General features: G+C 53.8%; 1 protein-coding gene across 2 annotated transcripts; it reads left to right on the forward strand.

Moving 5' to 3' along the window:
- Positions 1–9,807: 9,807 nt before the first annotated feature.
- On the forward strand, positions 9,808–15,506 carry ISLR2 (immunoglobulin superfamily containing leucine rich repeat 2). Of its 2 annotated transcripts, XM_012748273.3 has the most exons (3): positions 9,808–10,006; positions 10,590–10,703; positions 12,106–15,506. In XM_012748273.3, exon 3 carries the CDS (start codon positions 12,114–12,116, stop codon positions 14,349–14,351), a length of 2,238 nt encoding a protein of 745 aa, XP_012603727.1. In that variant the 5' UTR covers positions 9,808–10,006; positions 10,590–10,703; positions 12,106–12,113; the 3' UTR covers positions 14,352–15,506. The 2 variants fall into 2 exon arrangements, with proteins under 2 accessions (XP_012603727.1, XP_020141670.1); XM_020286081.2 differs by lacking the exon at positions 9,808–10,006 and having other exon boundaries at positions 10,455–10,703.
- Positions 15,507–24,998: the final 9,492 nt, after the last annotated feature.

A 24,998-nucleotide genomic window follows, 5' to 3' on the forward strand; every position in this document is an offset into this window, starting at 1 on the left:
GGAGCCATTTTCGACAACTGAGCCTCCCCCCAATGAAATTTTAATACCATACATACACTGTAGATTCTTTCTTTTTATTTATTTATTTTTTAGACAGAGTCTCACTTTGTTGCCCAGGCCAGAGTGAGTGCTGTGGCAGCGTCAGCCTAGCTCATGGCAACCTCAAACTCCTGGGCTCAAGCAATCCTGCTGCCTCAGCCTCCCAAGTAGCTGGGACTACAGGCATGCGCCACCATGCCCGGCTAATTTTTTCTATATACATTAGTTGGCCAATTAATTTCTTTCTATTTATAGTAGAGATGGGGTCTCACTCTTGCTCAGGCTGGTTTCGAACTCCTGAGCTGGAGTGATCTGCCGGCCTTGGCCTCCCAGAGTGCTAGGATACACTGTAGATTCTTTAGGACTTTCTAGATACCAGAACATGACATCTGCAAATAGAGATTGTTTTACTTCCTCCTTACACAGACATGCTTATGGACTGTGGTCCCTTGGAGGGTCAGAAACCAGTGTAATAACTGAGATTGTTAGCTGCTCTCCTCTCCCTGCCCAGAACAAACTGACATCCTCGGTAAGCGTATTGCCTCTGTTGAGGGTGTGTGATTGAGGGCAAGGCCCAGCCCCAGTTACAATGCAGGTGAGAAGTGGTCATGGGTGGTGCCAGCCCCTTGTTGGGGGGGAGTGCGGTGGAGGGATAGGTTGGAGGAAGATGGAGGGAGTGTGGGCAGATCTCTGAGGACATGCCCCCTGTGGTGGCTTTTGTCCTGGTCCTGGTCCCAGGCACAGGCCCAAGCTGAGCCGGGGCTTGGGGAAGGATGGGGCCAGTACCATCATTTATTTTTGTCTCTGAGTCCAAGTGTCAGCTCCAGGCACATTGGACCTGAATAAAGCAGATGCTTGTGGAGACTCTGCTTAGAGAAGGGCCTAGATCTTGACTGACTCTCTCCATACTAAAAACAAAAACAAAAACCTCAACCAACCAACCAACCAAACACAAAAAACAGGAAGTTCCGAAGTCTGTCTACCCTTTCACGGTGCACCTGCTGGCAAGTGAGGGAAAATTCCTTCATTCTTGGCTCAAGGAACTTCCTTAAATTCAGACCAGCTGCCTGGACTATGCTACAGTCCTTTCGTAAATATGATAAATATCCCAAACTTGATAGCCAAGTAGATGACAAAAGCTAGCTAGCTAACCACAGACATTTTCCAAAATGCTAGCCAGTCAGACAAGTATGGCAGGAGATATTGTGAAATCCTTTGCTGCTTGTCTGATCGTCCAGACAGCGTGGCTGCACAGGCTGAGTGCAGACGGCCGGGTGGATTTACTCAGAGCTGACTCTCCTGTAGTTCTATGGCCTCACAGCCCTGGCTGGCCCCAGGGCAGACCCATTGTACAATAAGTCAGTCCAGGAGATGGAGCTGGGCCCACAGTGGTGTACTAGGAGAGTCAGCGTGGAGCAGGAACTGTGCATGTGTTAGTTAGAATATGGACTCTGGAGAGACCTGGGTTCAAATCCCACCTTTGCTGTGTGACCTTGGACAAACTGCTTAGCCTCTGTGATCTCATATGCAAATTGGGGGTGTGATACATATTTTTAAAAGTGTGAGGATTAAATGACATCACATATAGAAAGGACAAAATTTAGCAAATCAGCAACACAATAAAAAATAACACTATACATCCAACACTCTGGAGAAGAAGGCATTGCGCAACTCCCAGAATGCACCACAAGCACTGCCTGCCTCTCCCCTCCTTTCTCCTTCCCCCTCTCACTCTCTCTCTCTCCTGGTTCATTTAGGATCTGGGTGAATCTATCCCCAACTCCTTCTCCTGGTGCCTCCATCCTCATCCCTCCAACCCACCTCAACCGTCTCCTCTACCCAGACAGGGTCACCCTGCTGGCTGCCGGCTGGAGGGATTTATGGCAGTCCGCTCCCTACTCGTCCCCTCCTGGGTACCAGACGGTGGCGGAGATGTGGGTTGGACAGAGGGGGCCCTGGGAGAAGCAAATAAATATGTCAAGTTCCCAGCTGGGGCTGGAGATAAGGACTCAGGGAGAGGAGCTGCAGCGGACGCTGCGCTGTGTGCGTTCACCCTTCCCAACCCGACTCCGCGGGCGTCCCGGGAGCCTGTTTGGGGCACTTCACAGAGGACTGAGCCCGGAGGTTGTCCTTCCTGGGAGGCACTGCACTGAGGCATCCTTCCTCAGTTTGCATTTGGTAGGGACGGGCCTGAGGAGTGAAAATGTGACAGACTCCAGCCCAAGATAAGGCAGGCAGGTAGGAGGGATGTTTAGCCACACAGTACAGGAGGGGAAACTGAGGCCAAGAAGGGAGACATATTTTTCTAAAGTCTCACAGAAAGCCAGTGGAAAAGTAGGTACAGCACCCTAACTCCTGCTCTCCTGCTCTGGACCCCCTTACCCTGAATTGTGCCTGGCTGTCCCCAAGATGTAGCCATTAGAACTGGCCTTACCTGGGTACCAAATTGCAGGTCCCTTAGCAACCTGCCAAGATTCACATCAGGTAGGGCTCTCCTCCCTCCAAATCCCTGCCCCGGCCAGCTGCCCGGCTGGAGATGCTCTCCGAGAGGCCTGATGTGGGCCCGGCGTCCTGTTACAGATAACTCCAGGTCAAGGGCGCAGCCTCCGTCTCGCCCACACGCTGGCAGGCCTCTGATTCTGGTGCCCATAAGCACTGCAGGGTTAATACAGGAGACCTGAACTAATGGCACTTGTCCCACCCCAGAAACAGCTGTCCTCACCAATGGCAAGGCCACATCTGCCAAGAGTCTCAAGGGCCTCTTGACCAGCACGCCCACCATGGCCACCAACTCTGCATGTCCTTGACCCAGACTGCCCGGGAGGGGATCTCAGAGAAGCTACATGCTGGGGGCATTTCCCAGCCCCGCCTGCTCTGTGACCTCTCTTTTGGCCTCTGTCTCCCCTCCATCTAGTAAAGTGGAGGGGTGGGGATAAGGGACCTCCAGGTCTCAAGCTCTGATGCACCAGGTCTGGGACCCTTTAAGGCTGTCATACCGCTCCCTGTCTGGCCCTCCTCCCGGTGGGTGCAGGCCTCACAGCATCTTTCCAGGCTACTAGGGCCAGTTGCTCACAGGCACAGACAGAGGGAAACGCCTGGGTATCCCGTCCCCCAGGGGCAGCCCTTAGCCAGTGTCTGACTGCCTGGAGCCAGGACAAACTGAGGTGTCATTTTTGCAGGCCAGAGAGGCTGAGACTAAGCCTGAAATCATGCCCTTGCTTGGCTTCTTTCTCTTCCTCTCCTGCTTCCCCTCTCCCTACTGGCTTTTTCAGGTGAATTTCCTTAATCAACCACTTGTGTGCAAAACCTTGTCTCGGGTCAGCTTCTGGGAAATCATTTCCAAAAACAAATGAAAAGAGCCTATTGAGAGCAAGAGACTGAAGGTCCCAGAGAGGAAATTCAGTTTCATTTCATCCTGCCACGTGCCTTCCCTGTGCTGTTCTGGGCTTTGATGGGGACAGTGGAGCAGAAGGCCCTGGGCAGCCCTGCGGGAGCTTTGAGTCTGGGGATTGAAGGAGGAGCAGACCCTGGGCCCTTCCCTCCTGGACTCTGCTGGGAGCCACACAAGGGGGAGGAAGTCTCTAAATGTGCAATTATGGTGGCTTCTCTCCATGTCCTTTGACGGCACCAGGCAATGGAGAACTGGGCATCGCAGAGCAGAGAGGAGTGGCAGCCTTGTTCTTGCTTGGTTGATGCACCAGGCTCCTGAAGTATTCGGCGACCAGATTTTAATCTCTAATAATATCACTGCCATTGCCTTTGAACCCTATGAAGCAAAGGGCCTTTGGGAAGTGTTGTGAAGCAGGACGCCCCTGCCCACAGAGCAGCGCACAGCAGTCCGGCAAGGAGGTTTCATCTCCTGGGCCCAGAGTGCTGATGGCCTCCAGAGATGAGGCTGGTAACAGTGCGACCGGAGGGGAAACACAGGCACTGCTGAGGGACACGAGGACGCATGGGCGCAATGGTCCCAGGCTTTCCCGGGACATCTTCCTGCAGGAAGCCCCGTCAAATGGCAGCCTGCTTTCCCAGAAACCCCAGCTCAACCTGCAAACTGGCTTCTTCTAAAGCCACAGCACCCCAAGAACCAAGGTCTCAGAGAACAGCAGGCCTGGAAGGCCCCAGGGCACATCTAGTCCATTCTCTGCCACTGCATGATCGGAAATTGAGGCAAGAGAGGGCAAGGAACTGCTCAAGATCACACAGCAAGTCTGTGAAGCCGGAGCAAGCTTTCAGGTGGCAGAGCCCCAAGCCCAGCCGGGGCTTTCTGCTCTGCCCTGCCCCCACATTCCTCCGAAGACCAGGGAGAATTCTTCCTCCTGTTTCCCGCCTTGACAGCAAAGTGCCTCTCTTCTCTGCCATGGGACTGGGAGACATGTTCAGGATGGGAAGTCATGTAGGGACATCCTTGAGTTCATAAACATCTCCTGTTCATAAATATCCAACTAAAGACTGAAGCTTCCACTGCTCCCAAAATAGCTTTGGATCCCAACACAGGCATTTCCAAGAACAGATTTTCATCCTTTTAAGAATTCTGTGAAAGAGCTGGGTGCAGTGGTGCGCACCTCTAGGCCCAGCTACTTGGGAGCCTGAGGCGGGAGGATCAGAGGATCACTTGAACCCAAGAGTTCAAGGCCAGGCTGGGCAAGAGCCCATTTCTTAAGCAATTTTTAAAATTTAAATAAATAAATAAAACAGTTCTGGGAAAGCAGAGGATCCTCTGGTTTATACATCTACCAAAGAGAGTTTCCTGGACCTGGTCACACACACTGCCCTGACGCTGATCCTGGTCGCAGTCTGTGGACAAAGACTGGAGTAAGTTCCAGATAAGGAAGTACCTAATATGGTTCCTTATAATTATGGTCACTCTCATTTCAGTTCATTCTGACACGGTATTAGGTTACTCTGAACATGCAACCCCAGCCCTTCTATTTACAGGGGATTTCTTGCTCGTGGTGAATGTTGGGGTTGACTCCTCAATATCCATTTTCAGGCTAGATGATTGCTCTGAGCCAATCAATTCCATCCCCTTCACCAGTGACTGGTTCAGAGATGAATAGTCCTACACCAATATGTGTCCAGACCCAAGGAAAGGCTGTGGTTTTGTGAAAGAGAATGCAGTCTTTCCACCCCTCTGGTCTGTTGCAAGGATGTTATCCCAGCTGCTGCTGAAGTCCTCCAGTGGCACCAAGGGACTCGAGCTGTAGGCTGACGCCCTGTCAAGGTGGCAGAGGAGAGAGCCGGAAGGACCTGGGACTGCTGATGGCAATGAGCTGCCGAATGCGCGGCCTGAGGCCAGCCTTGCTTCCTGCTTTGTGAGACAGCACGCTTCATAGCTTCCGCCCTTTGAGGTGGGAATCTTGTTATTTGCAGATGGAAACATCATTCATGACCCCCAGTGTCACCCTGTCCCAGCCTTTAGCACAGTAAGTCCTGCTATGAAAGGGCTGACTGCCTTGGGATCCTCTGGGGGGACCCGTGCTGCCTGGGCTGGGGCGGATTGCCAGCACCTGCCCCTGCATGCAGGCATGCTGCCTCTCCCAGGCAGGAGTTGCCGCCTTCAGGGAGACAAGCACAAACCCGGGAAATTACATGAGCTGCCACTGGAAGAGCTGTTGTTAATTTCGATGGCAATAAAAGGCCTTGCCAGCATGTTAAGCTAATTTCGTGAGGGCACTGGGAGGAAGGTCATGGGCTGGGTCCCAGATTCTTAATAATATAGAGAGCTTCATGTGAGCCATTCAGGAAAGTCCTCCTGGTGGCCTCCAGCAAACTGCCACAGGTTGCTCCTTTCCTCTGAAATCAACAGTCTTCCTGTAGGCAAATGTGGATTTTTGTCTTTCCCTAGAAAATAAAGTCACGTTGCCCAATAAATATTTAAACAGAATGTGATTTTAATTAAAAACTGTCCACCAAGTCTGCAGCTGCAGGTCTCTCTTCTCAGACAGGCACGCTGGGGACAGCCACAGCATCAGAGTTTGGATTGAAGTATCTGAATATAGAAACCTCTACAAATAACAATAGTCATTCTGATGACTACCTAGCCCCATTGTGTGTGTGGATGGGGTGGTGGTGAAGAGAAAGGGCTGGGCCCACAGCCAAGATCCTCCCCTGGGGGGAAGGTAGGATACAACCCTGTAGAGGTGCGTGCAGCAGAACATCTTATGCCTGTACCCAACTCTATAAGGCAATAATAATGGCTAATTCTATTCAGCTATTGCTGAAAAAAATAATAGTTCATTTACTGAGCACCGAGTGCCAGGTTCTAAGTGCTTTGTATACATTGACTTCATTAATCCTCCCAGTGACCCAAAACCATAGGTACTCTTTTTATCCTGAGGCACAGAGAGGTTAAGTAACTTGGCCAAGGTCACATAGCTAGTACCTGATGGAGTCTGATGCTAGAACCTGTCCTCCTAACCACTGCACAGAGTGCACGAGAAGGAGAGCTGGGGGCTGGGGGAGCATAAACGGGGCCTGGCTCCCCTGAGGGGTGATCTTTTGGCTGGAAATTAGAAAAGGAAAGTAGAAAAGGGGAGCCGTGCGCGTGTACGCGCTGTGTGCGCTGCGGAAGCTGAGAGTGGGAAGCAGCGAGCTTTTCAAGAGCTTCTGGCTGGAGGGCAGCGGCGCGGAAGGCCTGCGGCGGCGCAGGCTGCAGAGCTGGGGGTGTTTGATGCCCGCCCGCCGCGGCTTTCCTGCTCAGAGGCAAGCCCCTTAAACCATGCACGTGCCACATTCAAATACACAGGCACATACGGCTCTAAACGCAGTTGCGGCCGCGCAGTGTTACCTGTCCTAAACATTCGGTCAAACATCTGTTATTCCCGGCGTTTCCGTTTTCTTTGCCCCTCGCTCTCAGCGGCTTCCTGGGCCTCGGAGGAGGTGCTCGGCCGCGTGGCGCAGGTGGCGAGGTGCACAGGGACCCCTGTCCCGGCAGCGCAGAGCTCAGGGTGCGTGCCAGGCACCAGTCGCTCGAGGAGGCGCTGGCAACACTGTGGGACGCGAAGCAGGGGCGGCACCTGAGCCGGGGAGGGGAAGGTGCAGATTCCCGGGACGCGGGCTAGGCGGGCTCGGGAAGGCAGGCCGCGGGGCCTCTGTTAAGCGCGACCCAGGGAACTGGCTCGCCCCGCACCCGCCGCCATTGCCCGCCTCTGCGCCGGCGGGCGGTGTCCAGCAGGGGGCGCGCGCGGACCAGCCCGGCCCCGATCCGAACCGGCCGCGGGGAGCAAGTCCGGGATGCGGCGGGGTTCAATCCCTCCACGGCCCCCTCCCGGGTCCGCGATGTTGAAGTTAGAGTTCGGTCTACAAAAAGCGGCCAGGGGCTCCAGTCCCGGCTCCCGGGTCTGCCTGGGCTCGCGACCGCCCTGCTACAAAGCCTTGGTTCGGGTCGGCGGGTTCGGAACGTGGGGCCCTCCGCGCTCTCGGCTTGGAACCCTGTGCCCCGCCCGCCCGGCCCTACTCCCACACACCGACTGGAGCCTGTTTCTTTAAAGATCAAAGCCCCGGCCGCGCGGGCGCCCGCTCCAGGCTCCCAGCCCCAGCGGGGCGTCGTCGCGAACGCTAGCCGCGAGACCGGCCTCGCGCGCCAGGCGGCTCGGACGCGGCGCGCCGTCCTCCGCCGAGCTCCCGCCCCGGCCTCCGCGGACTCTGCCCGGGCGACTCGGGCTCCAGCCTGCCGAGGCGGGCACTGGGGCTCCGTCAAAGGCGGAGTAAGGGGCGTCGTTCCCCCAGGGTAGGCTCGGCGAACAAAAGCGTTTGCTGGAGACTGTGCCAGCGCCGCCGGGGCCACCGCGCCCTCAGCCGCCCTCCAGGCTCCTGGAGCCCTGTCTCTTGGCCGAATCCCCGGCTTCTGCAACGCCTTCAAGAAAGCAAGGAAAAGGGGTCTTTCTTGGTCCGCGGGTCCCAAGGGGTTACCGGTGGCTTGCAGAGACGGTCTCTGCAGTCCAGGGAAACTCTGGGCAGTTAGCTAGCGGGCCCATTCTCCCTTACACTCCCCAGACTCTGTCCTCCAGTCCCTCGTCCCTTCCCAGTTGTCCCCCCACCCCCCAAGCCTGCCGGCGCGTCCCAGCGGAAGGCAAAAAGAACTGGAAAAGAGGTGAAAACGGAGGGGAGGGTCCACAAGCCTTGAGCTCCATGCCGGAACCTCTCTCTGCCTCCGTGCCTGGCGCCCCTCCTGCGGCCCGAGAAGTCTCTGGGCCTCCCATCCGGGATTGGACTCTAAGTCCCCGCTACTGGAGCCCCACTTTCTCGGATCCCTCTTTCCAGGCCAAGGCTCCCCGGACCTCAGGGTTCCTGAGACGCGGACGGCAGGACGCCCCCACCCTTCGCTTGGTAGACAAAGAAAGCCCTGCCAGTCCAGCCGCCTGCGTCACTCCAGGGCCCAGAAAGCCCTAAAAACCTTAGGGACCCGCTCTCCGCTGTGTCACGCTGGGTCCGGGTCACAGAGCCCTTACCCTATGGCCCTTCTCAAAGTCACCTTCCCCCAAGGGGCACCCTCCCCCTGGGCCGGGCACCCAGACCTGAGCAGGCAGAGTGAAGTTCTGGGTTCGGAACTCTGCTGAGCCGCGTGTAGCGACAGCAGGAGTAGGAGAGAGGCAGGGACGCGGCGCGTGCGTGCACCCGTCTGTTCATGTTTAATTTACAAAGGAGCCTCGGAACCGGCCGGGTGGTCTCTTTAGATGCTGCGCACCTCGCCAGTCTCCCTCTCTTCGCCCCCCCCAGCTCATTAAAATGTTCAGCACTCAAATAGTGGTATTGATCTCCGCAAAAACCCCAAACCTGCGCCATCGACCCACCGTGAGAGATCCCCACAGCCCGGGTGAGGCCGGGGACCACGTGTGCCCAGAGAGCGGTGTTCCCGAAAGGGCGGGAGGCATGGGGGTTCGGCGTGTCTCCCAGGGCCCGGTCCCCTTTTCGGGTTCTGGCCGGCAGCTCTTTCTCCCGGGCTGCCGGAGGCAGTGCAGGGGGGGAGGGAGGAAATTGGGTTTTAGCCAAATGCCTCGATATCCCCCTGCCTCCGCCCCCTTGTCACTAAAAGAAATGTCGGGGTTTCGTCAGAGATAGGGAGCGAGAGTCGCGAGCAGCGAGTCTGCTGCGGCCGGCTGTTGTGCGAGGGTGTGAGACGGGGGGCGGTGGCGGGCCACCACGGCTTTGAAGGATAGCGTGTGGGGGGGCGTTGCTGGTGTGTTTGCGAGGCTGTAAAGATACTGGGGGGAGAGAAGAAACGCCCGGCCTTAAGTCCCAGCCCGCGGTGCTCAAGCTCGAGGGGAGCAGCCGGTTGTAACCATCCCTGTCCGTGCCACCGTCGGCTGCAGCCTCGGTGCCCCATCGCCCGGAGCTGGCAAGACCTGAGAGTGAGGAGCTTGGGCGCGCTCGGGCCAGCTCCCCCCGCCCCACCCCACTCTGCGGCGCGCACAGGCCAGCGCATTAAGGAGTGGGCTTCTGGCCCTGGTTTAGCCACAAAAGACGAGACATAAAAGAGTTCCAGCTCGAGAGGCTGGGCAGGGGCGGCGGTGGGGTAGGGAGGGGGCGTCCCTTCCCCGCGCTCCCTGCAGGGCCGCGCGTTCTCGTCCCTGGGTTAGACTGGCGGGGGGCGGGGGAGAACAGGGCTTGTGTCAGCCCAGATCCAGGCAAAAATGGTAGGGAGGGTGAGGCGCTCTGCTAACACTATCAATTATGCATCGTGTTGAACGAGGCTTCGGGGAGGAGGCGCTAGCAGGGGCGCGGGAGGGAAGGGTCCGCGAGAGCCCGGCTGCGCGCAGCTCCGGCGGGTCCCGCTCGAGTCTGCGCCACCGCCTGCGTTTGCAGAAAGAGTTTAAAGGCAAAGACGCGCCTCCCCCCTTGAGCCGCGCGCCTTCCCTTCCCCCAAATTCCTCAAAGATGGTTTGTCTCACGTGTTGCGGGGCGTAAGAGCGGATCGCATTCGGTTAGCAGCGGAGCTCACGGGCGCTGGCGGGACTGGCGCGTGAGGGTGAGTGCGCGTGAATGTGTGTGCATGCAAGAGGGCGAACGGCGAGTGTCCCGGGTGACGGTGTGCCTGTGAAAATGTGTGCGAAGGTGGCGCGAGCACAGCACATTGGCGAGATTAGTACATGACGATGGATAATTCTAACGTGTGCAGGTCCACTGTGGAGGGTCTGTGTGTGCGAATGTGTTTGAACATGAGGGGCCAGTGAGATGTGGGATAGTGACAATGTCAGCGGGTGTGTAAATATAGGGGACGTGGGTTATGGGGGTGCAGTGGGCTGGGAAGAGCCCAGCTGAGGACAGTGGGTGTGGGACCCACCGCCCTTGTGACCGACGCCTCGACCTCAGGGAGGGTCTGTATGGCTTTAACAAATGTAGAGATGCAGGAAGTGGGAGAGGCTGAGCGCGTGCCCGCCAAGCCGGGAGCGCGCCAGGATTCTCTCCAACCTGCATCCCTAGAGCTGGGAGGCAAGGGGTGGGGGCGTGCAGAACAGAGGCAAAAGGAAAAACAGAAGTGTGACTTCGGGACCAGGGAGTCCCCAAACTCGCCTGTTCCTTTCTCTGCCCCTCCTCGGTTTTCCTCACAGCCGCAGCAACAGATGCTGGAAGCGTCCTTGGACTGTGGTCCCTGCTCCCACACACTGAGTCTGGACAAGGCGTTGCAGCCCAAGGAGGGCGTACCGGGAGTCAGTGAACAGCCGGTAAGCAGCAGGAACCGCCCCACAACCTCGACTCTAGTGGGGGTAGGTCCAGCCTAGGGCGCCAAAATGGAGGGTGCCATCTGGGAGCAACCCGGAGGGGAGGGGTCTTCCCACTGGAGGGGGAAAGGGGCTCCCAAAGATAGGGTGTGGGAGGGGCTCCGCCAAACCTGAGGCAGCCCCAGGTGGAGGTGGAGTCTGTGTAAGTGCCTTTGTGTGACTGGGGATAAGGTTTTATGGGGGGCCCTCAGGCATGGTGGAGCAGTGGAGAAAGGCATGAATCTTGAATTTTCTCTAGCCTCATTAGCGAGTAGCAACCCCCACCCATGACTTGTTGGCTGGGGGCTCCTCTAACCAACCCTGCCCTTCCCCCCAGCTGCCTAGGCCCTCTGACCCCAGCTGGAAGCTTTAGTGACAGTTCTTTGAGCGCACCTGGCCAAGACATGGAGGAGGACCTCCCTCCCCGTGCGGAAGGCTGGCCAGGCAGCCGAGGGCAGGCGACTTAGGGTATAGCCCGAGAAGAGCATGGAGGTCCGCTCCCCCAGATCCTGCCTCAAGCCACTGGGGCAAGTTGTCGGTATTGCTTATCTGCTCGGTTCGATCCCAGAAGAGGAGGGCTGTGTGCAGGCACAAGTGCGCTCCTGTGTTCCTGTGTGTGGATCAGTTCGTGTGAGAACTTGTGTCCTTGTGTCTTTCAATTCTCACAATGGATGGGAAAGCACTTTGTACCAGGGTGAAAAACACTTTACAGATGCTGGGTTCGGTTGAGAGAACAAAGAGGTCTCCAGGGTATATTGCATCCGTGTCTGGGGGGCTATGTGTTTGTGTGTCTACGAAGTGTGTTGTGAAGCCCCTGATAGAGAATTGGGTCCTCCAAACCCCTGCAGAAGTTGGCAGTTTGATGGCGAAGCCCCAGCGTCTGTTTGTATTGTTGTGCGCCTGCACGCATGTGTGTGAGTGCTGCGTGTGGGACAAAGGGTTCCAGGGAGGACGGCCAGTCATGGACAAAAATATCCTTTCTGTGTATCCTTTTCACCGGGTTAAACGAAGGCTTGGAAACACCAAGAGGGGCTCAGTGCAGAGGGCTTGCACACCGGCAAGCAGTGGAGTCTGGAGGGGCCAGCTCCCTGGTGAGGGGATAGGTAGGGGACAAGGAGCGATGTAACCCGACACTGGCAGAAAGTCAGGGCGTGAGAGGGAGCATCCATTGAACTTGGAGACTGTTATTGACCTCCTGGCACTCCTGCCCAAGAGAGGATCCTGGCATAGAGGAGGTTACTGGGCATAGAGGAGCCCTGGGACCTGAGCTAGACTGGTTTGCAGAGGCTGTCCTTGATAGGTGAAGGCGCCTGGGGCTCTGTGAATCACCTTCTCCCCTCTCCCCCCCTCCGGCTTCCGTCTGCAGGAGCCACGATGGCACCACTTTGGGCCCTGTGGTTGGCCTTGGCGCTGCTAGGAGTGGCCGGAGCGTGCCCGGAGCCCTGCGCCTGCGTGGACAAGTACGCTCACCAGTTCGCGGACTGCGCCTACAAGGAGTTGCGCGAGGTGCCTGAAGGACTGCCGGCCAATGTGACCACGCTTAGTCTGTCGGCCAACAAGATCACCGTGCTACGGCGCGGCGCCTTCACCGACGTCACGCAGGTCACCTCACTTTGGCTGGCACACAATGAAGTGCGCTCCGTGGAGTCAGGGTCACTGGCCGTGCTGAGCCAGCTTAAGAACCTCGACCTGAGCCACAACCTCATATCCAGCTTCCCGTGGAGCGACCTGCGTAACCTGAGCGCGCTGCAGCTGCTCAAAATGAACCACAACCGCCTGGGCTCGCTGCCCCGGGATGCACTCGGCGCGCTGTCCGACTTGCGCTCGCTGCGCATCAACAACAACCGGCTGCGTACTCTGGAGCCCGGCACCTTTGACGCGCTCAGCGCGCTGTCACACCTGCAACTCTATCACAATCCCTTCCACTGCGGATGCGGCCTTGTGTGGCTGCAGGCCTGGGCTGCGAGCACCCGGGTCGCCCTACCCGAGCCGGACTCCATTGCGTGCGCCTCGCCTCCCGCGCTGCAGGGGGTGCTGGTGCTCCGCTTGCCCGCCCTGCCCTGCGCACCGCCCAGCGTGCGTCTGAGCGCCGAGCCGCAGCCCGAGACGCCCGGCGCCCCCCTGCGCGCGGGCTTGGCCTTCCTGTTGCACTGCTTAGCCGACGGCCATCCTACTCCTCGCTTGCAGTGGCAACTCCAGATTCCGGGTGGCACCGTAGTCTTACAGCCGCCGGTGCCCAGCGGGGAGGTCGATGGGGACAGGGCGGAGGAGGGGGAGGGGAAAGGAGACGGGGACGTGACGACGCAGACCGAAGCGCCAACCCCGACTCCCGCACCCGCTTGGCCGGCGCCCCCAGCCACCCCCCGCTTCCTGGCCCTTGCAAATGGCTCCCTGTTGGTGCCGCTCTTAAGCGCCAAGGAGGCCGGCGTCTACACATGCAGTGCATACAATGAGCTGGGCGCCAACTCCACATCAGTACGCGTAGCGGTGGCAGCAGCCGGCCCCCCAAAGCATGCGCCTGGCGCGGGGGGAGACCCCGATGGGCAGGTCCCGACCTCTGAGCGCAAGTCCGCAGCCAAGACCCGAGGCAACAGCGTCCTGCCCTCCAAACCCCAGGGCAAAATCAAAGGCCCAGGCCTGGCCAGGGTCAGCATCCTCGGAGAGCGGGAGGCGGAGCCGGAGGAGGAGGCAGTTGAGGGAGAGGAGGCCGAAGACCAGATTCCTGAAGACCCGGCGGAGAAGCAGCACTGTGGCCACGGGGACCCCTCTCAGTACGTGTCCAACCACGCGTTTAACCAGAGCACAGAGCTCAAGCCGCACGTCTTCGAGCTGGGTGTCATCGCGCTGGACGTAGCGGAGCGCGAGGCGCGGGTGCAGCTGACACCGCTCGCGACGCGCTGGGGCCCCGGGCCCGGCGGGGCTGGGGGCCCCGGGCGGCCTGGGCGACGGCCCCTGCGCCTGCTGTACCTGTGCCCCGCGGGGGGCGGGGCGGCAGTGCAGTGGTCCCGGGTGGAGGAGGGCGTCAACGCCTACTGGTTCCGGGGCCTGCGGCCGGGCACCAACTACTCCGTGTGTCTGGCGCTGGCGGGCGAGGCCTGCCACGTGCAGGTGGTGTTTGCCACCAAGAAGGAGCTACCGTCGCTGCTGGTCATCGTGGCGGTGAGCGTATTCCTGCTGGTGCTGGCCACCGTGCCCCTGCTGGGCGCCGCCTGCTGTCACCTGCTGGCCAAGCACCCCGGCAAGCCGTACCGGCTCATCCTGCGGCCTCAGGCCCCGGACCCCATGGAGAAGCGCATCGCCGCCGACTTCGACCCGCGTGCCTCCTACCTCGAGTCGGAGAAAAGCTACCCGGCCGGCGGTGAGGCGGGCGGCGAGGAGCCAGAGGAGACCCCGGGGGAGGGCCTTGACGAGGACGCGGAGCAGGCGGCCCCCACTGGAGGCCTGCAGAGGGAGGAGAGCCTGGCAGCCTGCTCACTGGCGGAGTCCCAGTCCAAGGCCAACCAGGAGGAGTTCGAGGCGGGCTCCGAGTACAGCGACCGGCTGCCCCTGGGCGCGGAGGCTGTCAACATCGCGCAGGAGATTAACGGCAACTACCGGCAGACGGCCGGCTGACCCTCGGGCGCCAGCCCATTCCCAACCCCACCTGGGTGCCTGAGAGCAGAAGCCTAGGCGACAGGACTTACCCCCTCCCTCACTCCGCCCCTACCGCTCCCCATTCTTGACTACTAGGGGCTTCCAGCAGGAGGGGCCGACTTTACCCCCGCCGCCCACGGCTGTCGTCCTCCTCTCCGGCAGTGTCCCGCCCCTGCCCCACTGAGGACACCCCTGCGGCGGAGCGGAATCTGTGCCCTCCACTCCCGTCGCGATTGTCCTCGAAGCCAGCGAAACGGCGAAGAAGACGTTGGGAACCTGGGGGGAGGGCCCCGAATCGCCGGTGGGTGTCCCTGGGGTGGAGCGCTGTGGGGTCCGGCCTCGACCCCCTACTCCGCCCGTTCAGGGCTGCATGTCCCAGAAGCCCGCAACCCCTAGGTTTTAGCTCAAAGCCCGCGGGAACCGAATCCTCTGTCCCGCCGAGCCGGGTGCCTGGGGCGCCTGTCAGCCCCGCGCCAGGTTTTCACATTTTCGTTGTTTTCAAAGACAGCGACATTCCGGGTCTGGTGCTAACACCTCCGTCCCAGCCTGCGGGAAAGCGGGGCGAGCGTCGGCGGCGCGGAGCGCACCCGACCCGTCTCGCCCTCCCGCTGAGCGCGCGGGGCCGCGCCCCGGCTCGGCGGAGGCCCGGCTCGTCCGGCCAGTCTCGTGGGCAGCGTGCGGGTTTCCGAGATGGCCCGCCCCGCGGCGCCGGCCCGCGCCCAGCCCGGCGGGAAAGCGCCGCGCGGAGGCCGACGTGGGCCGGCGCGGAGGCCCGAGGCTGCGCGGGACTGCGCAGGGACCCGACCCGGCGGAGCCCCGCGCCCTCGCGTCTCCCGCCCCTTCCGCGAGCGCGGTGTTTGCCGGCCTGTAGTCTAGACGAGCTGTGTAGGAGAAAAGTCTGTGTTCTGTAGTGTGACCGTGTAGGGGGGTGGGGGGAGGCGGCCGGCGACGCGGGCCGGGCCCTTTCTTCGTTTCGAAGGGAAGCGTCGGGGTTGGGTGGGGGGAGGTGCGGTCCTCGGGACCAGCCCTCTTGGGAAGCGCAGCACAAGCGCGGCCGGGGCGGAGTAGCCCCCGCCCCGGAACCGTGCCCTTTTCTAAACTCGTCCGTATGTAAACTGTCAATAAAGCATCGATTTCAGCTGGGCTCCGTGGCTTTTTGTCGGAGGACAGAGAGGGGGCCGAGGGGCGAAGGAGGAAACCACAGAAGGAAGGAACCCCTAGGAGCCTCCTGTCGGGATCCTTCGTGTGATTCCGTGTTTGTCTGATTGTCCTGTCATTTCGTGAGGTGTTTGCACAAGCCCTGCTTTGGGGGCCTCCAACTTCGGGGTGGGGTGAGGAATCCACATGGGTGGGGGCTGGAAGGCAGTGGGGAGAGGTCATAAGAAGGGGGGGGTGGGCGCGTGCAGACACCGAACTGGGAGCTCCGGGAGTGTGTGTGCTCGCACATTTGCACTTGAGTGTGTACACCATCCTCTTCGGGCTGGGAATGTCGTGGTGACGGGGTGTGGCTGTGCGGTGTCCTAACTGCCTAGTTTCTGAGTCTCAGCATCAGCCTCTCAGCTCTCTCAGAAGCCAGTGGGGCGGGAGTCATAGGAACAAGGCTGCTGTGGCTTGCACAAGTCAAATAACACCAGCTACAGAGCAGTAAATGACCTGGAGGAGAACAGGGGGAACTGGAAAAGTGGATTCTTCAGAACAAGCTGGCACGATTAACGTGGGAGCCAAGCATGTTTCGGGGGGTGGCAGCTGTTGGGGTGGGCTAAGGTGGGTGCACATGTGGAATCAGGATTGAAAGCACACTCATTTCAGTCCTTGAAATGGGGCTTCTCGCTGGGGAACAGGAGACAGAGGGAGCCGGGAGCCGAGCTGAAGTGCTGGGCCAGGCGCCTATGTGTTTCCGGAGAATCCCCCCATGCGGGATGGGAAGAGTGGGGTGGAAGAGGAAAGGAACAGACAGGAGCAGACAGTGTCCAGAGTCCACTCCTCCCCACCCTTCTTCCTGCTTCCAACCTCTCCTCTTTCACCCTCTGTGGGTATCAGGTCTCCCTAAGTAGACCAGTCCAGGCTGGGGAACAGGCCCAAGTCCAGATGCCCAGGGCTCCACCCTAGCCCCAGGCCTGTCTCCTCGCACAGGTGGTGGCTGTGACACTTCCAGCAGCCTGAGCCCAGGTTCCTTTCCCAGACCAGCAAAGCTCCTGCAGAGAAAAATTCCCTTCTGAGGGCCACAGCCTGAGAGCCCTGCTCCTGGTCACCACTCAAGCCCTGCTGCTGCATCCCACCCCACTGCCTGGGACACAGCTCAGGAGTATCATCTGTTATGAAGACGGCTGCTTTGTTCTACCTGCAAACCCTGCTTTTGAGCAGGGGGCAGGGACTGGCTCAATTCCTAGGATTGGTTCAGGACTCCACCCACATGACTGCATCTGGGAATAGGCCTGGCTGGGCCACTGAGTGCTCAATGGTTTTGGTCCAACCCAATCCTCTAGTCATGGGTCTCCAGTGCAGAAAAGTGCTCCTTCCTGTCCGTCCCTGTCCTAAGGATTGGGGGTCCTCCTGGAGACCCCCTAAGGTACCGAGTGCCCACTAGGGAAGGCGCAGAGGAGCTGAGAATTCTACCCCTTCTTTGTCCAGGGCCCAGCTTCCTAATGGATGAGCAAATACTGCTCAGCTAGACCTTGTGCTCCCTGGGCAAAGCCAGGCCTACAGGCTCAGCCCAAAGGACAGGAAGGAGTGGGTGCTCGAGGTCAGGGCCAGAGTGTTGGGATGCTGCTGCCTGCCCACTGAGATGCCAGCCCTCTAAGGAGCTCTCCAGCTTCTGTCCAAATGTTTGGAATGGTCCTCAGCCTCTGGCCTGACTTCCTATCTCCTTTTAAATTTTATTATTCCATTTCCTCCTCCTCGTTCCTCTCTGTTCTCTTTTCAGTTGTTCCAATTCAACTACCCATTTGAGGTTTAATTTCTTTTTATGGTGTTCCTATCAGGTGGGCCTGCAACCTTGGCTTGTACTTATCCAGGGATGGGGGGCTCACCATTCCCTCCCTCCCACCCCACACCCCAGTTTAAAATGTGTCTCCCCTTACTTCCACCCTCAGGCCTGGCTGCCGCTGGCAGCACTCTGTGAGAAGGTGCTGAGGTGTGGAGCTGTGACCCCAACCTCCATCCCTCACTCAGGACCCCCAAGCTTTCACTCAATGCACCATCTGCAGCCTTGACTGCATGCTTCAGGTCTGTGCCGGCCCAGCTCTCTCCAGTGTGTTTGCCATGAAACTCACTTGGATACTACGTGGGAATGGAGTCTAACGAGGTGTGTGTGTGTGTGAGTGCGTGTGTGTGTGTCTAAATGTGATTTGGTTTCTAAAATAGATAGTACCTAAAAAAAAAAAAAAAAAAAAAAAAAAAATAAATGTGATTTGGGAGACCTGGGGTATGGTCAGAGAATGCAATATGACAGCAGTAGCCTCAGAACTCAGAGCAATTTATCAGGAGCAGTAATTCTGTGAGCTACAGAAACCAGATGCCCAGGACATGGCCTTGAATCAGATCAGAAACCTGTCTTCGGAGAGGTGATTTGAAAGAAGTGCCTCCCCCACCTCTAAGTATTTCCTGAAGATCAGCTGGAATGAGAACTGTCTGGAAGATCTCTACAGAAAGTCCATTAATAAAAGAGAGCAAAGGAAGGTGGGGCTTCTTTGGGAAAGAAGCAGTGGGGGTAGGGTCCTCTGCTTCCAGATCTTTTGTCCAGAATGCAGCCCACTACCCATAACATTCAGGTAACACCACAACTAAAGCTAACATCACCAAAGATTAGTTTAGTCAATACATGTTTGAGCTGTTACTCCCTGGTGGTGGTGTGATCTCAGTTGTCCCTCCAGGATCTGGGGAAAATACATTTTGGTAGGTAAAGGGAAGGGAATGGAACCTTGCTATGACTGCCTTACCCCAGATTTGCTAACATCGGGGCCCCAGTTATGAGGCACTCAGAACTGCGGTCCGGTCCGTACAACAAGAGACATCACCTGCAGAGAAAGGACCGTGGCTGCCTGAGCATGGAGCAAGGGAAACTGGGGGCCCTTGTCCTATCAGGGATGAGGCGCATACTCCGCAAAAAGCCAAGCCCAGGTACCGGGGCATAAAAAAGGCCTCTTGTCTCGACCATGAATTGTCAAGTCTGACCTAACAAACACCTTTTCCTTGTAAATCTCCAACAGAAAGATATCAATATGAGAAATTCTGCCCAGCAATTGAGAATGGAGCAAGCAGAGCTATTTCAATTGTAATGTGTCAAATAACTGATTGCATTTGAAGCACACCCACTCACAAGATTTTGCCTTGGGACTCAATAGAGAATAATAGTATATTGATAATGAAACATTTGCTGTGGCTGGCATAGAGATTAAATTTTTAAATGTCTTGCAATATTAGCATTTCATTCAAAATATGACCAATGCTGCTGAGACTTTATATGAATTATTTTTAAAAGCCGTCCAAAGACCCCACGATAGATAGAAAAGGAAACCAACTTGTCGGCTTAAATTAGTTGGAAATTTGTATCATCCTGTGATTTAATAAGTAATTTAAGTAATTTGAAGATGGTATGATTTTTAAAATTGTGCTAATTATATGTGCTTTGTTTGGACAAGTGAATGTTAGTTTAATAATTAAGTTTAAGTCCACATGGGACAAGGAAAATAAAAGTGTTTATATTTTTATTAACTGTTTACTGCTTAACATAGCCCCATGTGTATTAGGAGTTAATTTGGTTTTGGCAAATTAGATGCATTTTCTCTTAGCAACACTCTTGCAAACTGGTTCTTAAATTGAGTCTAAAAGCCATTCAAAGCATCTGACCACTTGAGAGGAAAAACTGCCATGATCATAGAAATTAGAGACGAACTTCATAAGAATTGATCAGTGTTGAAATGGGGAGAGAATGGGAATGGGAAATTATCAAATGCTTCTTAATAAAGGTACCTTATCAAATATCTAGACTAAGAATGCTAACAGTTACCACCTAATAGTATAATTATTAATGATACCAATAGTAGCTAACATTTGAACTCTTACCATATTCCAGGCATATACTATGGATTTTATAAGCATATTTTATTAATCCTTACAGTAATCCTATGAGGTGATGATATTATTCTAATTTGCAGGCAAAACTTGCTTGGAGGAATAGTATGCAGACAAGGACAGAGAAGGTTAGTAATTTGCTGAGGGTCACACGACTGGCGATTCGCAGGGTTGAGATTTGTTGTTTGGTCGTCTGACTCCAATGCCAGATCTCTTAGCCACCAAGCTGAACATCCTCCGATTACCTCTATAAATCAGATTAAGTGAGGGACAATATAATTTTATATATTGTTAAATTTCCTGCTAATTTTAATTTGTCTATAAAAATGGTTTCTCCTGCTGTCTCTCATTTCTCGAAGTAACCTTTTCCCCCGTGATTATAAAAATAATGCATGCTTCAACCAGAACTCTCTTTTGTTGCTACTGGCAATGCAAATGGCTATAACCACTTAGGAAACTGTTTGGCAATATATTAAAGTTAAAGATACATATACCTGGCTGGGCACGGTGGCTCACCCCTGTAATCTTAGCACTCTGGGAGGCTGAGGCGGGAGGATTGCTCAAGGTCAGAAGTTCAAAACCAGCCTGAGCAAAAGTGAGACCCCATCTCTACTAAAAATAGAAAGAAATTAATTGGCCGACTAAAAATATATAGAAAAAATTAGCCAGGCATGGTAGTGCATACCTGTAGTCCCAGCTACTCAGGAGGCTGAGGCAGAAGGATTGCTTGAGCCCAGGAGTTTGAAGTTGCTGTGAGCGAGGCTGATGCCACAGCACTCTAGCCTGGGCAACAGAGTGAGATTCTATCTCAAAAAAAAAAAAAAAAAGATACATATACCTTATGACTTAGCAGTTTCATCCTGAGTATATACCCAGTAGAAATGAGTGCTTATATCCATCAAAAGACAGAAGAGTATTTTGGTGGATACAAGCACAAGGATGTTCATGGTGGCTTTATTTGTAAAACTTCCAAATTGGAAGCAACCCAAATATCCACCAACAGTAGAATAGGGGAAATAACCTGTGCCATACTCACATCATGGAATATTACACAAAGAAGAACAAACTCCAACTACATGTCATGCTGAGTGCTCTTGCACAGACACAAAAGGATATGTAATGCATGATTTCATTAATAAAAAGTTCGGATACAGGCAAGACTAACTTTTGGTGAAAGAAGTCGGAATAATGTCGGAAGTTACTACCTAGGATTAGGAGAGGGCTCAAAGGAGCTACTTGAGATGGCAGAAAGGTTCTGTACCTTGATCTAGGTGGTGGTTCCATGGGTGTGTACCTATGTAAAAATTCATCGAGCTACCCACTTAAGATTTGTGTACTTTATTGTATTTGTTATACCTGAATTTTTAAAAATGGAAAAATAGCACTTGGAAATAAGGCAACAAAGTACTATGGACTCATTATAGATCAGTACTGTCCAATACAGTAGCCACTAGCCACATGTGGCTATTTAAATTTATAATTTAGTTAAAGTGAAACAAAATCTAAAACTCAGCTCCTCAGTCCCACTAGCCACATTTCAGTTGTGTGACAGCCACACATGCTAGAGGCTGCTGTTTGCTTGGACGGCAGAGCTGGGGAACGTTTCCAGTGTCACAGAAAGCGCTATCGTTAGTGCTGTTATAGGAACCGAAAAACACAGACGTTTTGTAGAAAAAAAAATTTATTATTTATAATTCCCTCAGACAACAAAAACCATAGTTAACATTTTATATTCCTTTAAGTCTCTTTCTAAAATGAATTTTGATCAAATTACAAGTAGCATATGAATGTGTTCTTGTACTAACATATTGATAAACTGAAACTCCCTTTGACCATCACCCGAAACCCCAAAGCTCTCCCCGGTGGTAATCGTTCCTACTAGGGTAGTATGTATCTTTTCAGACCATTTTTTGCATGTACATACAACCATGCATGTTTCCATATGGACATATACAGCAGTGACATTAATACCACCCCAACTAAGGGACCTTCCACCTGGTTCAGTTCAGTTTGTCCAAGTGCACGTGAAGAGTGTTATCGCTCCCAACCTCGTCCCACCAGGTGTCTCCTCCCCTTCATCTTGAGTTGCTGTGGTCCTGAGATATTGTGAGAGGGGATGTCACCTGGAGCAGGTCAGATGGGCACCAGGCACAGTCTCAGCGCACAGCTGGTAGGTGCCACTCCTATCGGATGTTCCCAGAGCAAGGTGTTACCTGGAGTCAAGCGGAGTCTTCACTCCATACTGACGGCGAAGAGCCGGCCTGTGGCCGGAGCCAGCCTGACAGCGGCGCTGGCGGAGGTGGAGTCTGGCAGGTGTGCAGGCATACTCGGCGCCCACTGCGAGCTCTCGCCGAGGCCCCTCGCTGCCTTCATGAACACACTGGAGCGTGGGACTCTTCTGTGAGGCGTCCCAGGACCCCTTGGTACCAACATCATGATTTTCTCTCTGGTGGCGCTGTAGGGACGCTAGGTACAGGCTCCCTCCGACCAGACCATGCACCTCGCAGTGCTTTCCTTCTGAGCTCAGTTCTGAATCTATGAATTTTAAACTTTCTTTATTTTAATATATGCAGTTATAGCCATTAATGTCCCCCTAGGTACCATTTTAACAGCATCCCCCAATTTTGATAGTGTTTGCTCTGTCACTTAGTTTTAAATATTTTATTTCTGAAAGATTTGTTCTTTGGCTCATGAATTATTTTAAACGTATGCCTTTAAATTTTCAAATGCATGTGTTTTTTTTCCTGACACTTTTGTTTTTGTTACTAATTTCATTGCGTTGTTGTCAGAATGTGGACTGGATATTATTTGGTAATTATTAAAACTTGCTTGGAAGAATAGCGATTTTTGTAAATGTTCATACAAGTTTGAAAAGAGTATTTATTCTTGAAGTGTTGGATTCACAATTTTTATATTTTCATTAGATCAGGTTTGTACATTTTCTTTTTTCTTTCTTTTTTTTTTTTTTGAGACAGAGTCTCACTTTGTTGCCCAGGCTAGAGTGAGTGTCGTGGCGTCAGCCTAGCTCACAGCAACCTCCAACTCCTGGGCTCAAGCGATCCTCCTGCCTCAGCCTCCTGAGTGACTGGGACTACAGGCATGCGCCACCATGCCCGGGTAATTTTTTCTATATATATTAGTTGGCCACTTAATTTCTTTCTGTTTATAGTAGAGACGGGGTCTCGCTCTTGCTCAGGATGATTTCGAACTCCTGAACTCACAGGATCCACCTGCCTCGGCCTCCCAGAGAGCTAGGATTACAGGCGTGAGCCACCGCACCCGGCCACATTTTCTTGATTACATTAGACCAGCCGTCTCTTCCGGCTCCCTTGGAGTCACCCTCCCCCCACCCCAGTCTTAACGTCATAAATTAGTTTTCCCTGTATTTGAACTTCACATAAACAGAATTATACAGTACGTACTTAGTGTCTGCCTTCTGTTGTTCAACATTGTGAGCTTCATCCATGCTGTTACGTAAAAGGGCATTTCCAAAAGTTCATGGAAAAGTGGAATTAAAAGACAAAAATGAAAAATATAAACTATTTCTCAACATAAGCTCCATCAATTTCAAGACTCTTTTGTAAGTGATGCTACCAGCCCCTTAGTCCACCCCTAAAGAACTGACTGTCCTAGGAGCATAACTGTGTCAATGTAGCCTCTTTTACGTTATCAATGGAAGAGAAATGGGGGCTCTTTAAAGATTTTTTAAGATTAGGAAACAGAAAGAAGTCAGGAAGAGTGAAATCAAGACATAAGGTGGATGCCTGATGATTTCCCATGGAAACTCTTGCAAATTGCCGGTGTCTGATGAGAGGAATGAGCAGGAGCACTGTCCTGGTTGGGAAGGACTCTGGCGAAGCTTTCCTTCCGGGCATTTTCTGCTAAAGCTTTGGCTAACTTTCTTAAAACGCTCTCAGAATAAGCAGACGTTAGTGTTCTTTAGCTCTCCAGAAAGTCAATGAGCAAATGCCTTGAGCATCCAAAAAAACACTGTTGCCGTGACCTTCGCCTTTGGCAGGTCTGCTTGTGCTGTGACTGGGCACGTCCACCTCTTGGTGGTCACTGCTCTGATGGTGCTCTGTCTTCAGGATCATATTGCTGGTTAAGCCGTGCTTCATCTCCTGTTTCAACTCTTCAAAGAAATTCTTTAGGCTCTTGATCTCACGTGTTTCAAATCTCCGTTGAAACCTATGCTCTTGTCTGCAGCTGATCTGGCACAGCCGTTCTTGGCACCCATGGAGTGGGAAGTTTGCTCAGCTTTAACTGCTCAGACAGAATTGTGCGAGCTGAACCAATTGATATGTCTGTGGTGTTGGCCTTTGTTAGTGCTGTTAATTCTCGGTCCCCTTCAATAGGGCACGAACAAGATTGATTTTTTTCCTCACAAATTGACAAGAATGGTCTGCTGCTGCAGGCTTCATCTCCAACATTGTCTCCTCCCTTCTCAGAACAAGTTATCCACTTGCAAACTGCTGATTTCTTGGGGGCACTGTCCTCATAAACTTCATAAGGCATCAATGATTTCACCATTCTTCCACTCAAGTTCATAAATTTGATGTTTATTCTTGCTTCAATTTTTGCAGAGTCCATGTTGCTCTGACAGGGGCTCTTTTCAAACTGATGCCTTATCCTTCTCAGTGTCTCAAACTGGATCCTGCTGAGACATGTCACAACAGGTTAGTATGAGCTTATATTCGTTCAAAAATATTTTGAAACCCATGCATAGTTTTTTCATAATGTGCATTTTCATGAACTTTTTGAATGATCATATAGATCATTCATTTTCACTATTGCATAGTGTTACATTATATGAATGCACCACAATTCATTTACTAATACTACTATTGATGGACATTTGTGCTGTTTCCAGTTTGGAACTATTATAAATAACGCTGTTATAAATATTCTTCTAGATGTCTTTTGGAGATTTTATGTGTTTTTGTAGGAATGGCATTGCAAAGCCATACAGCATGCATACAATCAGCTTGGATAGATACTGCCAAAAAGTTTTCCAATATCTACCAATGCAAGCTCACACCAGCAGTGAGAGTCTTCATTAACACTCAGTATTGTCTGCTTTTGGTCTTAGACACTCTATTGGGTGTGTAGTGGTATTGCATTGTGGTTTTAATTGGCATTACCCAAATGATTAATAAAGTGAGACACTGTTGTTTGCTGTCACTTTGGATATCCTCTTGCATAAAGTATCTTTTCCCCTTTTTTCAATTGTCTATCTTTTTCTCATTGATTTGTAGAAATTCTTTACATACTCCGGGCATGAATACTTTGTATTAAATATCTTCTCTCTCTCTCTTTGGCTTCTCTTTTCACGCTTTTCTTTTTTCTTTTTTTTTGAGACAAAGTCTCACTCTGTTGCCTGGGGTAGAGTGCCGTGGTGTCAGCCTAGCTCACAGCAACGTCAGACTCCTGGGCTCAAGCAATCCTTCTGCTTCAGCCTCCTGAGTAGCTGGGACTACAGGTGTGCTCCACCATGCCTGGCTAATTTTTTCTATATATTTTTAGTTGGCCAATTAATTTCCTTCTATTTTTAGT

Source organism: Microcebus murinus, chromosome 6, assembly GCF_040939455.1.
Source record: "Microcebus murinus isolate Inina chromosome 6, M.murinus_Inina_mat1.0, whole genome shotgun sequence".
Taxonomy (NCBI): Eukaryota; Metazoa; Chordata; class Mammalia; order Primates; family Cheirogaleidae; genus Microcebus; species Microcebus murinus.

Coding starts and splice junctions, on each gene's coding strand:
- ISLR2 (XM_012748273.3), top strand. CDS start 12,114: ATGGCACCACTTTGGGCCCTGTGGTTGGCCTTGGCGCTGCTAGGAGTG.